General features: G+C 46.9%; 5 protein-coding genes across 5 annotated transcripts; 3 read left to right on the top strand and 2 right to left on the bottom strand.

Annotated features, from left to right (window-relative positions):
- Positions 1 to 604: 604 nt before the first annotated feature.
- B0J16DRAFT_390327 (uncharacterized protein) lies at positions 605 to 3,410 on the top strand (the record flags this gene model as incomplete). The annotated part of the gene is made up of 7 exons (XM_046131868.1): positions 605 to 809; positions 863 to 1,547; positions 1,593 to 1,750; positions 1,801 to 2,164; positions 2,219 to 2,569; positions 2,621 to 2,781; positions 2,860 to 3,410. The coding sequence occupies 7 exons, from the start codon at positions 605 to 607 to the stop codon at positions 3,408 to 3,410; spliced, it is 2,475 nt and encodes an 824-aa protein (XP_045988058.1).
- Positions 3,411 to 4,066: 656 nt separating this feature from the next.
- B0J16DRAFT_325943 (uncharacterized protein) lies at positions 4,067 to 5,017 on the top strand. The gene has a single exon (XM_046125937.1). It carries the CDS (start codon positions 4,085 to 4,087, stop codon positions 4,751 to 4,753), a length of 669 nt encoding a protein of 222 aa, XP_045988057.1. The 5' UTR covers positions 4,067 to 4,084; the 3' UTR covers positions 4,754 to 5,017.
- Positions 5,018 to 5,788: 771 nt separating this feature from the next.
- On the bottom strand, positions 5,789 to 8,606 carry B0J16DRAFT_295029 (uncharacterized protein). The gene is made up of 3 exons (XM_046124408.1): positions 8,159 to 8,606; positions 7,689 to 8,102; positions 5,789 to 7,641 (listed from the first exon to the last, which is right to left on the bottom strand). The coding sequence occupies exons 1-3, from the start codon at positions 8,459 to 8,461 to the stop codon at positions 5,887 to 5,889; spliced, it is 2,472 nt and encodes an 823-aa protein (XP_045988056.1). The 5' UTR covers positions 8,462 to 8,606; the 3' UTR covers positions 5,789 to 5,886.
- Positions 8,607 to 10,568: 1,962 nt separating this feature from the next.
- On the bottom strand, positions 10,569 to 12,503 carry B0J16DRAFT_376888 (high-affinity nicotinic acid transporter; the record flags this gene model as incomplete). The annotated part of the gene is made up of 9 exons (XM_046130800.1): positions 10,569 to 10,799; positions 10,858 to 10,884; positions 10,943 to 11,001; positions 11,079 to 11,528; positions 11,582 to 11,701; positions 11,758 to 11,809; positions 11,876 to 11,924; positions 11,982 to 12,085; positions 12,138 to 12,503. The coding sequence occupies 9 exons, from the start codon at positions 12,501 to 12,503 to the stop codon at positions 10,569 to 10,571; spliced, it is 1,458 nt and encodes a 485-aa protein (XP_045988055.1).
- Positions 12,504 to 13,308: 805 nt separating this feature from the next.
- B0J16DRAFT_390323 (flavonol synthase) lies at positions 13,309 to 14,591 on the top strand (the record flags this gene model as incomplete). The annotated part of the gene is made up of 4 exons (XM_046131867.1): positions 13,309 to 13,476; positions 13,534 to 13,701; positions 13,760 to 13,903; positions 13,956 to 14,591. The coding sequence occupies 4 exons, from the start codon at positions 13,309 to 13,311 to the stop codon at positions 14,589 to 14,591; spliced, it is 1,116 nt and encodes a 371-aa protein (XP_045988054.1).
- Positions 14,592 to 14,868: the final 277 nt, after the last annotated feature.

The following is a 14,868-nucleotide window of genomic DNA, read 5'->3' as shown; positions in this document are numbered from 1 at the left end:
CGCCCTATGGCGATACATAGGATAGAAGAAAAAATGTCATCTCAGGTCAACATGTAGCCGGTGAATTGACGAATCACATTGGGCAAGTCCTAGGAGATAGACATTTGAGTTTCTGTGAATGTAGTGTACATGCTGTACGGGCTAGCATGAGGCTTGAAAACAGTAATTGCAAATGCGATGTTACATTCAATGGGTTTTCACAATCCTGTTATCGCAAAAGTCGGGGATAAAAGTTTTGCATTCCTCGAGAATACGACAAACGAAAGCGAGGTGATAAACGAGCCTCTAAACGAGACTGTGGGCCTTACGTAATGCTTGAGGCTGAGGTACGACTGGGTCGTCTTCTTCGTTCAGCTCGTTTAGTCCTCGTTCAACTTCGGCATTCCCCGTGAACGAGGGAGCTAACGATGTGGGTTTAAACTAAACACAGATCAGACTCTGGCTATGAAAGTTACTAACGTTAGCTGCGCCATGCCTTACGTTTTCATGTGGAACACCAGTAGACGGTACTTATATCCTCTGACTTGCCATTCAGCTCTCAACAGCGGATCCTCTGTTAATTCTTCTCTTCATTGATTCAATCTTGCCCGATAAATCAGTAGCAATGGCCGACAGAAAACGAAACACGATTCGATACGAACTCCCTGGAGACGACTCCCCGTATCTACACCCTGCCTCTCCAACACCACCATACCAGAGTTTGAGAAATGCTAGTAGTACCGGAGATCTTGCGCATGATGCAGAACCACCTGCAGAACTTCCCCCCTACTCAGTATCCAACCTTACTGGCCACGACGTCAAGGTTCAAGGTATTATCCGGACTTTTCCTCCATACTGTCATTTCTAACAACAAATTTCACAGATGACGCCCGTATAGAGATTGATTGCAATTCCAAACTCGTCCGGACCCTCAGCCGTATCTACCCAACGGCCCCCCAGCATTACGAACCCGCGCCAGAATATACAGAATTTGAAACAACAAGCAAATCATGGGTCACCAAACTCAACATCGTCATCCAAGTTGTCGGCAGCAGAGGCGATGTCCAACCCTTCATCGCTCTCGGCAACGAACTTCAACGCCAAGGTCATCGCGTGCGTCTAGCCACCCACGACGTTTTTGAGAATTTCGTCAGAGGCTCAGGCCTAGAATTTTATCCCATCGGCGGCGATCCAGCGGAACTTATGGCATACATGGTCAAGAACCCAGGTCTCATTCCCAGCATGAAGACTCTAGCTGCCGGTGAAATTCAGAAGAAACGCGATATGATGCAATTCATGCTGCACGAGTTTTGGGACTCGTGTATAAGGCCTGACCATGTCACTGGCTCACCGTTTGTAGCGGACGCTATCATCGCTAACCCGCCTAGTTTTGCGCATATCCATTGTGCCCAGGCCCTCGGTGTGCCGGTGCATCTTATGTTTACCATGCCGTGGAGTAGCACCAGGGCTTTTCCTCATCCACTTGCTAATATGAAGAATGTCGGGAGTGACCCAAGACTGGAGAATTATATTTCGTATACTGTGGTGGAATGGATGACCTGGCAAGGGTAAGTTAATCTTGACTTTGGAAGGATATTTGGCTGACTGGCTAGGCTTGGTGATATTATCAATAAATGGCGAAGATCGATCGATCTGGAGGAAGTGGCTATGTTTGACGCACCGATGCTCGCGCAAACGCTGAAGATTCCTTTTACTTACTGCTGGTCGCCAGCTTTAGTGCCAAAGCCCGAAGACTGGGCGCCGCACATAGGTATGCTTGATCTGAGGAACACTCAATCCATGACACTGACACTATCATAGATGTCTGCGGTTTCTTCTTCCGCGACCCTCCCCAGTATTCTCCGCCAAGCGACCTCTCTCAATTCCTCCAGGCCGGGCCTCCTCCAATTTACCTTGGATTCGGTAGCATCGTTCTCGACAACCCCGAAAAGATCATCGGCATCATCCTAGATGCTGTCCGTGCTACAGGTGTTCGCGCCATCATCTCCAAAGGATGGTCTGAGCTCGCGGGCTCGGAAGATGAGAACATTTACTGGATTGGGGACTGCCCTCACGAGTGGCTTTTTCAGCATGTTGCAGCCGTGATTCATCATGGAGGCGCGGGAACGACAGCCTGTGGATTGTTAAATGGAAAGCCAACAACAATTATCCCCTTCTTCGGAGAGTAAGTCAATAGTGTTGCAGGTTACCACCTTGTTGACTAACATTTGGTTCTTAGTCAACCTTTCTGGGGTCAGATGGTGGCCAACGCAGGCGCCGGTCCCAATCCCATACCCCATGCGGAGCTTACCGTGGACAATCTTTCAGAAGCTATTCGTTACTGCCTATCCCAAAAGGCGTCGGATGCAGCCAGAGAAATAGCCAGCAAGATGGCTTCGGAAGCAGGCGTCCGTGCTGCAGTACAGTCTTTCCACAGACAGCTACCTATCGAGAAGATGACGTGCGATGTCATTCCTAGCGAACCTGCCGTGTGGTCATATACCAAGTCAAAACGTCCCATAAAGCTATCCCGAATCGCCGCTGAGCATCTACAAACTACCAAGACCATTGATGCCAAACACTTAAAGCCGTGAGTATCTGGCTGTCACACATGAGGTGACTGTTGACTGACTCCGTATAGGTACCAGAGTAACCCTATCTTGACTGAAACAACCCGATGGGATCCGATCTCGGGTGGCTCTTCGGCAGTCATGGCAACAGCAACGGGAATGGCCGGTGACATCACGGGAATATTCACCAAGCCAGTCGAAGAGTACCGAGACGAGCGTAAACGGCAGGCTGGTGAGCTCAAGAGAGCTCAGGCACATCATGGTGAAGATAGCGATCACCTCAGCGTAGACCGCCTTTCAAACGACTCAGGACGACCGAAAAGTGCACAGTCGGGCAATCTAGCAGGGCGAATGGCCGGTGCCTCAGCCAAAAGCGCAGGTAGAATTGGTGCAACCGCCACGAAAGGCATGCTGGTCGATTTTCCCCTCGCAATAACAGAAGGTCTCAAATCCGTCCCTCAACTCTACGGCGACAAAGTCCGCGATCACGGTCCAGTAACAGATGCTAAGAGCGGCATGATCGTCGCAGGGAAGACTTTTGCGTGGGGATTCATCGATGGTATCGGGGACTTGGCGATACAGCCGTACAAAGGTGCAAAGAAAGAGGGAGCGTTGGGAGCTGCCAAGGGATTCGGGAAAGGAGCGATGGGTTTGGTTACCAAGAGCGGTGCTGGTATGTTTGGAGTGTTTGCGTATCCCAGTGCGGGAATAAGTAAGAGCTTGAGAGACGCTGTGCATGGTTCGACAAGGAAGGTTGTTGCGGAAGAGAGACGCAAGGAGGGGGCTTGGATGGTGAGTAAGGGATTGGGGACGCAGGTGGACTGTGATGAACTTGTTCGACGTTTTGAGCGGTTGAGATGAGAGGTAGATGAAGAGCCTTGGTTGGAGTACTACGGGGAGAATCGATATACCAGATAGAATTGAGAGCGTTTTTTTAAATTCTGTAGCATGTACTTGAGAATTGTATGTATGGCCGAGTCTAGACTCGCTTATATGCCTGGATCAGACCATGAGTGCATAGGTGTATATTTCACTAAAGAAAGCCGCCTATGCGATACCTTTGTTTATACATTTGGCAGCTCTAGTCGCGACAACTCTCATTTTGCGTTGAAGATTGAAGGCTAGAATGGAGATCAATATCTCCCACGCGTCATTTCGCATTCGAGTTTTGTGTCCACTCGCGAATGCGCTCGCGTGTTAATAAGTAACGGCAAGGGTTTTATTCTTTAACATTGTTCTAGTGATATATATAGCTTTGCCGTTTTAATAGTGCACACCAATCTCAGCTGCTTTTTCTCCCTGTTGTTATAATATCATGTTTGCTTTTGATCCTAGTCTAGACCAAGATAGTGAAACTATCGAAACGCTATCACAACTAGTCCAATAAAGTTACAGTTATCGAACGAGAACGACTAAGAGGGTGTTCTAGAATCTAAAGGAAATTAGATAGCGCCAGGGGTGCAGACACGTATATACACAGGAGACTCCTCGCTGATTCTGTTAACTTCTCAGCTTACCTCTAGTCAGTCTTTACCATGTCTCGCTTTTCGCTTCTTGCGGGCTTCGTCCTTTTTGCGATCTCTCGCGTCAACGCTGGACCATGTCGTCCTTCATCATCTGCCATTTCTTCAGATCTTGAGACAGCTACAACCTCAACTGAAGTTGTCGAGCCGACTGCCACTCTCGCATCAACCTTGACCACTGAGACTGAAGCCTCCGGGACCCTTTCCATCGTTGTCTCGACTACCGAAGCTTCCACGGCGTCTGAGGATACCGCTACTGAGTCAGCCACCACCACCGAGGGCGTCACCACTACCGAGGCTACTACTACTACTGGAGCTGCTACCACTACCGAAGCCGCAACAACGACCGCCGAGACTACAACTGCCCTCGCCACCACCAGCGCAGCCCTAGTTCTGGAACCACGCCGAGACTGTGGCAGTTTTAGCACCCCATACACAGCACCCAACGGGGTTGTCTACAACATTCGATGCAGCACCGATTTTGAACCGGCCTCATTTAGCCCGGCCGGGTTTTTCGAAGATGTCGCTAGTTTTGGGGACTGTTTGTCTAAGTGCGAGACGAGTTCGGGATGCAATGGTGTGCAATGGGATAATTTGAACTCCTACTGTGTTACAATGCGTAGCTTTGGTGGTACTATGCAAAGCCCTGGCAACGACATTGCATTTAGGATTGGAGGTTAGTCCCAGGGTGGTAGCTTTCAAATGACCACGTGGTCTACTGCCAATCTTATGATCTGTGGTGGCTAGTGACATACCGGACAGTGGCAGCAAATGTCTTCCTTGACTGTATGAGGTTTTGTTCATTCCAAGTCTTTTTTATGAATGTCTAATACATGAATAAGATGATAGTTAATACATAGTGTTACATCTATAATTTGGCCAACCCGAGTCTTATATGCATTGTGACGCAAGCCAGCCATCTGAAAATGTTAACGTCAATTTGAGGCCCAGCTATTCTCAAGCCAATCGGACTTTTCGTACCCACAATCTGTTACGTATAGGTGAGTTATCACAATTGGGACATGCCAAAGCGTCGAGTCAATCAGCTGTCAGCTGTCACTTTCAGTGGGCAAGGTACACGCTGAAGAGCTGTGAATGCCATGTAGATCACGGCGATCACCCAGTTGATGCTGTCAGTGCGGCTCGTCCAATACTATGACGACACAAAGGGCTCACTCATTTTCGGACCATCGGTTTGGTTGCAGGTAGATGGGTTTGTTCGAGATATAAAATCTTCTCAGTTCCCGCCATCATCCAAGTGTTATCATCAGCACTTCATCAAACAACCATCTTCAATCCATATCAAATGACCAAGCTTTACTATCCTAACACCATACATCCCTCGTATGTCATACTACCCTATTTCCGTTACTCTCATACTAATCCATCACTCCAGACAATGAAGTTCTGGATCATCGCCCTCCTCACCATGGCCAGTACGGTGCTGGCCAACGAGACCGTGGAGATTGGCGACGGCGACCTAGAAGTATGCCAGGGATATCATGAAAACGGATGTTGCAGCTACCACGATTGCGCTAGTTGTGGCTTCTACCAGCGTTGCTGCTGGAAACCAGGAGCTGCCCCGAGCGATTCGGGTGATTGCAGATGCGGAGTTGACGATTACCCCCAGGGTGAATGTTACCAGGAATTGCAATGAGAAAATGAAGTCCCATCATAATCGTAGTCTTGTTAATGTTGCAACGTTGATCGATCTTTGCTTTGATTGTACTATGCGTCTTATCGTTTGTTTCTATAAATGTATGTAGTAAAGTATAAGAAAGTCCTAAGGACTTGTACCATATTAACAGAAATCATCAGCTCTGCGTTGATTTTCGCTCTGGATCCTGCAGTCTAGCAAGTTCTAACAACAACCGATAAGTATAAACAGCCATATCAACCTCCCTTACAGCCTTGCCCATCCAGTCCCTCCCCCGATTCGCAATACCCTCCGCCAACTTCTGTCCCCGTTCCGTCGACGTCAAAAATGTCACCAACTCTGGAAGTTCTTCTAGGCTTTGGCTAACAGGGATATAATGCACCCAAGGCACCAATCTTTCGTCATGCCACTCCCGAAGGATAGTTTGTTTCAGCGGTAGTGAATTCGAAGACAACAGCTTATAGTATCGCCCGCTGATTCCATTTCCGTCGAGGTCGAAGGCTAATTTTGAACCGAGGGCCGTGTCTTTGTCGGCCCAAGACTTGACGTTGAAGTATGTACTTTGGTCTTGGCAGAATTTCCTGTCGCATTGGAAGATCCTGGTGAATCCAACGTCGAATAGTCGTCCGTTCAAGAATGTTGATTTGACAGCGCTGATTGAATCGTCTTGCTTTTGTAAATATGAGTGGTGATGTTGCCCAAGGTTTTGCGCCAATGTTACGAATCTTTGCCGTTGGTAATCTCTCCATCGACCATCTTGTGCATACCCTCCAGTCGTTGAACCTCGCCAGTACACGTTGTTTTTCTTCTCTGACCAAGCCATATCGCGAGTCTCATCATACTGAAATTCATCTTCGATGTAGGCTGGGCTTGGAAATAGAATATCACCCATCGTCGAAAATGCACCGGTTGTTAGAACTGGTACCAAGCCCTCGATCAAACGGAAAGTTTTCGGGCTGACAAAGTCGCCCTGCAAGTCCTTATACTCATGGTGCCGACATAAATCCGATTCCAACATCTGGTTCTTGACAAACGGCAGTCCGAAAGTCTTGATCTCGCTTTGAGGATCTCGAACAACCGGTTGAGACACCGGGCAAGATCTGGTCAAAACATTCCATGTTGCCTGCCGCGACATATCAGTAAGACCAAATTCCTCGTCGGCATTACGTGGCTGAAGCATAACTCGGGGTTCGTCAAAATGGTTGATGAGAAATTTGACGTTTGGAAGTTCTCCAAGGAGATCCCCTAGAAGTCTATTGAAGAGAAGGCTGTAGTGTCTGTCGTAGGAACGGTGTGGGTGTCGACATATTGTCTTGGCAGTTTTGCCGTAAAATTGGCATGACCAGACCTCACTGCCTCGTGTTTGATGTAACCTGGCCATTCTATCGATGACTTCTTGACCACTGAGTTTGAGGAATGGCGATATTGAGTTGTGGACTATGTCGAAGTCGTCGATGATTGGCGACTGGTGCTGCTGAGCGAATCTGAACCAGCCTTCGAAACCGGATGGTGGATCCATGACATATCGACGTTTGTATTCGTCGACGGCGGCTTCATAACTTTTCGACTGATTCCTCAATAGGCCCTCGAAGTTTTCAGTTGCTTGGCGAGAAAGCACTTCTACAGGGTGCGGGTGAGCATCGTTGAAAGCTTCGACTGCCGCGATTTGCGCCTGATGGATCATGTACTCGTTATATATAAAGGGAAGGATCGACACTGATAGAAAGAGCCAAAGTGCTGCTCTACCTTTGGCTTGTTTTGGAAGTAATTGAGTTGTCTGGAAGAGCGTGAGGATGGCCACTAAAATATGAGATATGGCCTGAAGTTGAGAGATTTGTGAGAATGGATTTCTGGTGGAAGCAAGAGCAAATGTTCCGATTATTGGAGCCATGGACCAAGACGTTTGGTTTGCCTATTCTGGTTAGCCAGTGTAGTCTCGTAGCATTGATATGGGCGCACCGTTTGTATGATGAAGAACCACGAGGCAGCTTTGAACGATGCCGACATCAACACCGTCGCGATATCACTAGTCGGTGGCCCGAGTATGAGGATCTGAGCGGCAATAGCCATCATAAGTAGTCCTGGGAACCGAAAAGACATGTCCTCGATACATGCTTCGATATCGATAGATGGTATCCGTAGTTTGAAGCCCGGTGTTAGAAGACTGTAGACGACAAGTAAAGAAACGACTGAGATGAGAGATATAAGGGACCCGAATAGATCGCCATTTGACAGGGATAATACGGCAGGAACCGCCACTATGGCAGCTCCCGAGGTTGTGTTAATGAAAGAGGATGGTGATTTTGGGTCGAAATATGATGTACTGGAGACCAAGTATGTGTGTACTGCGAGTAACAAAGGTGTCAAGGCGGGCTATTTCAAGTCAGCATGTCATGGTCTGATAGTCTCAGCTGGGGGTAGTGACATACATAGAACCCAATTGCGTTACTCTCAGCCCTATAAAACGCAGCTGCCGTGACACCAACAGCGACAAGCCATTGTGATATGAAGGACTGATGTGGCTTTTTGACTTCCTTCAACAATGCCAATGAGGGCTCCGCGCGTAAAGTCGACGATGGAAAATATTTAAAGAAAAAAGGAAGAATAGCCCAGCAAACTATCTCAGAGCACAGCTCCAATCTTCTCGGTGAGTAATACTGTGACAGAGTCGTGAAGAACAAAGCGCCAGCCGCAGATCCCACCAGTGGGTCGACATGCTTGAAAGGCGACATCGGAACTTAACCAAAAAGGTCTACTCTTGTCATGGGTAGCAAGGCGAAGCTGAAAAGTATCGCAGAGCCTCAAATATCATATCACCTCCACGAGGACATATTGTTTACGGAGTACAGAAAAGGACGCAAAGGGGGAGAGGGAGAGACATATTTTGTCATGTCATCAAACCCCGGAGCCAAGCAAGCTTGGCATGTAGGAGTATCATTATTGTGCTTGGCACGTGGGCTGGGGTCCTCTAAAGGATTCGGGGCTAGCTTTGCAATATGGGGATTGTGCTTTGTTGGGGCTATGCTTGATGATCTGAGGAACTTTTAACCAACAGCTCTGGTTTTGTTTCCGAGACTGGGTATGTTGGTTCTGTTACCGAGCTCATGAGTGATGGCGATTGGTTCTTTTGTGCTGCGCCCTTCGAGTCGCCAGGGTCGCTTGTAGGATTTAGCTCGTGATGATCCTTGGCGATGGAGTCGTGTCATTGACAACATGCAATACATAACCGAAGATGCCGGACAATCAAAAACACAATACAATGTATCCCCAGAATACATTCTCAAATTTTCAGTAAATCTCCGTCAATCACATCTTCAAAGCATCATCACCCTCCAGATCTACGTTTAGCTCCATGTTTATTAAGATTAATGTTCCACCTGCATGTCACTGAATAGGGTTTAGTCTGGGGCAGTGCTTAAACGACAAGGGTCATCTGATTTGTCGTTGAACGAAATCATTGTCTTGGCGAGACAAAGCGTCAGGGGAAGGAGAATAAGATGACACGGTTGTTGGTGGCGAACCTTATTTCGTCTTCTTGATAGCTTGACAGGGCTTTTGTTTAGGGGTGATAGACAAATGTCAAATCGTATATGGCATGAATTCTTGATTGATTGATGTAATCTGTATCCGGCTTCCCCTCTTTTAGGGGCGGATTTAAGCTATACCTATTTGGGATTTATCTAGTCATGTGACTTTGCGGAATAGGTAACGCAGTGCGTTTCTCGGATTTGAGGTGCGTTCCAGGGTAACCAAGTTTTGACAATAAATAAGTGTAAGATGGATTTTTTGTGAATCCAATCGGTCAAGTATTCTGCCAAAAGGTCGCTACCGTCACTCTCTGGCCAAGGATTAGCAATCCCTATAACCCGTTCATAATATGCTCCGTAGATAACCAGACTGTAGTAACTACCCTTGGTAAACTCTGTCAGTTGAAAATAAATAAAATTATCTAATTTTTCAAGACCGATACTGTAAACTTCTTTATTAATACATTGAATAGTTAGTATAATCTTTAATATTACAGGTCAATTGTGTTGTCGGTACGTGTCTCGGCGTTGTAAACCGTTCATATGTAATTCCGACTTTTAAATTATCAGGTTTTTGATACAGGAAGGATTGAAGCGATGTCTTGCGTGACATTCTTGTACCCAGAGTCGGCTTTGCTCAATACGAGCTAGGGCTTCACGGTGTGATAGTCATTGTTGGTATACCTCTTCAGGTGCCAAATAGATTGAGCATTTAACGTGTTTGAAACGATGTCTATCGTCGCCTGGGGTTCAGCTGGAACAACGTATCTAACGCTGCTACTTAATTCGTCTTTTGCTGCGACACCTGGTTGGATGGACCAGGCTCAAGTACTGATCAGGTCGTGCAGATAAGCCTCGAGATAGGTACGGGCAGTTACCAAAAGGCGTCGGGAAAAGATGTTCTGAAATAAGGCTGTATATAAGTACTGGCAATTTCCACTCCCTGGTCAAAAGAAAAGACTTTTCAGATCCTCAGCAAACTCTCAGTCAAGTATGTGGATTTTCTTTTTCTTCGACCAAAGGGAGTACGCCTTCTTTCGAGCCGTGGCCGATCCTTTCTACATCGGGTCTTCATCAGAGACGTTAGTCCAATCCCTTGCACTAACATTTCTTAATGCCATTTTAGCCAGCTGATGACAAAATACAGCAAGGTCAGGCATTGCAGATCCGTACATTATCCTGTCTGAGATGCTAAAGGGAGGAAAACATGAAAGTGCTGTTCAGGCAGGCAAACTTGAAGATAAAGTAAAGGCCTGGCTGTTCTCCGCAGTGTCTCACAGTATTGCCAAAATTCCATTGTCAATCAATCATTCTATGCCTCATCTTTACCATTCTTGCTAACCACCCTAGGCAGGCTATCAGAAGCTTTTTCTCGAACATCTGACTGCGTGCTGGTCTCGTCAAGTGTCTGCTTCTTATCACCCCTTCTTACAAAGAACCAAGTCGCAATCACTGATATGACGGTGCCGACCAGAAGACCAATCGAGGTTGAAAAGCTAACTCGGTACGTAGGACCAAACTTGGATTGATAGATCTGAGGTCCCTACAGAATGTTTTGTTAGTTATCAACAAATAACTCCAATGCTAGAAACTAGACTTACAACAATCCCCATAAGCTGACATGATGCCTAAATTTGTGGGTTAGCCAACGATGCTGTCTACATTGCTACTATTCATTCCTCTTACATTCGTTATTCCTATAGCAAGGCCCGCCGATGTAGTGCCTTTGGCCGCACGTATACGCTCTAAATCATATAAATTAGCCTCATTCGTCATGATATATAAGAGCTGGACTTGCCTGGCCAGATGATGGGGAAGAAACTCTGAGAAGCAGCAGTTGCAATAGTGACAAAAATGTATTTTGCAACCGGATGGCGCACGGTGATCAGTAGCACATAGCACACAATCTGGGTAATCTCAACTCCAAGTCCCGCAACCCAAGGACTCAGTTTTCCCTTGTGTATAAACGCAGCAAGGACTAAAAGGATCACGAACACGAGGGTGAATGGCGGCATGGTCATAACCTGAGAGATAGCTGTGTTGGAGATGCCGAGATCGTAGATGACGGTAGGGAGGACAAACGAGATGCCCCATCCGCCGATACCATGAGTGATCCAAATAAGAAGAAATGGAATAAACGTCGGGTCGCGGAATAGAGACTTGACTTGCTCGATATTGAAAGTCTCGGAGAGCATCGTTGGGGCTTGATCGGGTAAGTCTGCCAGGATGGCTGCGCGTTCTGGCTCGTTAAGGAATTCAACAGTCTGGGGATCTATAGCTGATGGTAAGTAGATATAAAATCGAACCATCTCACACGGTACATACAGTTTGGGAGGAAGAAGAAGGTGTAAATGCCACAGAAAATGGCCGGGATGCCTTCAAGGATAAAGAGCCATCTCCACCCAGCGAGACCGCCGACGCCGTTCATAAACGAAATGGCATATGCTGAAAGAGTCAACGTTTGAAACAAGAAACATATGGGATAAAGTGTAACTAAGTACCTAGGAGGCCACTAATGGTTCCCGAGAACATGCCGCAAGCGTAGAAGAATGCCTATAAAACAAAACAGTCAGCAGATTCCTTTTCTAAGCTCACGATCTGTGTGGAATCGGCATTTACAATTCGTAGTGGGAGCCTCTCAGTAGGATACCAAAAGCTTAAATGGTAACTTGAAAGACCAGTCAGACAAAATCAACAAAGGTTCTTTCGCCAGCCTCGGACTTACAGCACTCCAGGATAAAACCCAGCCTCTGCCAATCCAAGAAAGAAGCGACAAGCCAGAATACCGGAATAGTTCTGCGTCGCGCCTTGGCACATGGATATGATACCCTGGAGTAAGTTTTAGCATAAACTCTATACTTGATGATAAGTGTTTTCTCACCCAAGTGATCATGATTCTGCTCATCCAAACTGAAGGCGAGAACCTCTTCAGCGCCAGTGTAGCCAATGGCTCGAAGAACATGTAGGGATAGTAGAAAATGCTTAGTGCCCAAGCCCATTGGCTGCTAGAAAGATTCCCAAGCTGTTTTTTGATACCGGTTCCTTGTTCTAGGTTCATGATGGCAGTGTTGGAGATATTGCTGACATGGATGCGCATGATGAGGTATACGAAAGCATACCAGAGAAGCAAACGCTTATCCACTTTTCTATGGGCAGTTTTGAGGACATCTTTCTCTTGATTGAATCCGTTTTCGGTGGATGATGCGTCTGCCTGAGTAGGCGAGAGGGTGGAAGGCTCAACCCCCATATTGGTCAAGTCCTGGAGTCGATGTTGATATAGTTTTGACAGGGCAGTATAAACAACAGAGTCTACAGGGAATGAACGGGGTATGTTTGTGACTTATAAGTATGGTTTTGTGGGAAGCTCTGCAAAGTACGACGCTACACGGACATGACTTAATTTACGTTGCAACGAGGGTCTTGTTTTCGATATCCTTAGCATCCTAAGCACGCCTTAATGTGGGGGTCTTGTAGAAGCGTTATTTAACCAAGGTAACCTCTTATCAGACCAACGGGATTGACAGGATCGGCCCAACTAACGTTAGCTATGCAGCCAAGGAGCGAGATCGGCTGCTTTACAGGAATTCGCACCAGTTTGAACCATATTAGCGCAAAGAAAGGTGGTGTTTTGTTACAAGAGAAAAGAAAAGACTCAAAGGAACTGTCAGTTCATGCCTGGAAACATACCTCGCCTTGCACAATGAGCATCGAACAAATGCATCTACTGCATATCTCAAAACTGTGAAAATCTTAAAAGCGGCAACCTACCAAGCGGAATAATTTTTAACCATTGAACCAGAAATCCTGATGAAAATTGACAGTTGATAGACACCGTTATCGCGTACCTCGTGCGTCTGATGATGAGGTACTCGTAATTTCTTCTACGATGGCGTGATCGTCTCGGCGAGCGGAGGCAACACAACTCAACGAATCACAGGCCAGTAGAAGCATTGCGTTGTTTTTATAGATATTGATTTATAACTACCATAAGATATAGTCTAGATGAATCAAGATTATCTGGCTAAACTCTCGTATCGTGCCAGTCAATCAATATGCCTTCAGCAACAGTGGACACGCCACCTTCCCCAGCGCTCAATACATGGAAGCGCCCCGAAAAGACGAGCTACAAATTGCCATGGGCTGACATAAAAGTAATTGACTTGAAAGACTTTGACACTCCGGGTGGTAAGCAGAAATTGGCAGAGGATCTTCGTCAAGCTGTGAGTGAAGTCGACCTAGCGCACATGAGACCGTCCGCTTTACTCAAACCACGACAGGTCCACGACACGGGCTTCTTCACTGTAATTAACACAGGCTTCAATTCTGAAGAGGTCCAGCGACAATACGACATCGGGCAAGAGTACTTTCGACTCCCCAAAGAGGACAAGGGTGACCCCAAATATCGATGTGACTTCAGCAAGGGCAACTACTTCGGATACAGGGCTGTGAGCAAGCATACTCCCAAAGAAAGACGGCTTATCAACTAATAACCATCTCAATTAGCCCCACGAGAAGACAATCATGAGCACAGATGTTCTTGATAATGTTGAGTCGGTAAACATCCCCAAATTCATTCCTCATTATGAGAGTGAGCCCTTCCACCCATTCTTCAAGCCTTACCAAGCAGAAATCGAGGCCTTTTCCCGGGTAAGGAACTCAATTTTGCTAGTCTGTCTATGTATTTGCTGATTACTGGCAGAAATCTCTCGACCTTGCAGCCAAGATCTTGACCCTGTTTTCTATCGTTCTTGAATTGCCCGAGGACTACTTCTCTAGCCGTCACAAGTATTCCGACCCCAGCGAGGATCACCTGAGGTATATGACATATCATCCAAGGCCGCTAGACGACGATATTCGCGTCCAAAACACGTGGTCGCGCGCTCACACCGACTTTGGATCCTTGACACTGCTATGGAGTCAAGATGTTGCAGGTTTACAGATCAAAACTTCGTCTGGCGAATGGAAATACGTTCCCCCTATCGACAATGGAATTGTCTGCAATGTAGGCGACACGTTGGATTTCTGGTCAGCTGGATACCTCAAGTCGACCACTCACAGGGTAATTCGTCCACCGGAGGATCAGGCACATCTCTTCCGCCAGGGCTTGTTTTACTTCGTCAGGCCAGGCGACAGCGTTGATATCAAGCCAGCACCATCTCCACTATTGCGAAGGCTGGGCCTGATTGGCAATGACTCTGAAGATGAAGAGCCCGTGACAGGCCTTCAGTATGTGCGACAGAGGGTCAAGGATTACCATGATCACCAAGATTATGCGGATAAGAAGGGACAAAAGTTCAAGGTCGGAAACCTCGAGATTGAAGACGAAGCCGCTTAGAACTAGAGTAGTCGCCGAATACACTTTTGACAATTACATGGCTGTACCCATATCATCCATCATACTCAGTTTGGTCCCTGGACGAGCGATTTATTAGTGGCGCTATCTGATTAAGCGCGGCGCTGCAAAGTTCTAGATTCTTGCGAGTAACGTACATTGGCTAATTCATTCAGCATGTCAGGGCCTAACGTTAACGCTATACTTGATCAAGGTCTAAGCCATACTGCAACGGGGTTCCACAACTGAGCTAAAAGATGAACCTAACATCCATCATGGT

This window comes from Fusarium flagelliforme, assembly GCF_020744385.1.
Source record: "Fusarium flagelliforme strain FIESC 12 MPI-CAGE-AA-0113 chromosome Unknown B0J16scaffold_1, whole genome shotgun sequence".
Taxonomy (NCBI): Eukaryota; Fungi; Ascomycota; class Sordariomycetes; order Hypocreales; family Nectriaceae; genus Fusarium; species Fusarium flagelliforme.
This window is presented reverse-complemented; position numbering and strand designations above follow the sequence as displayed.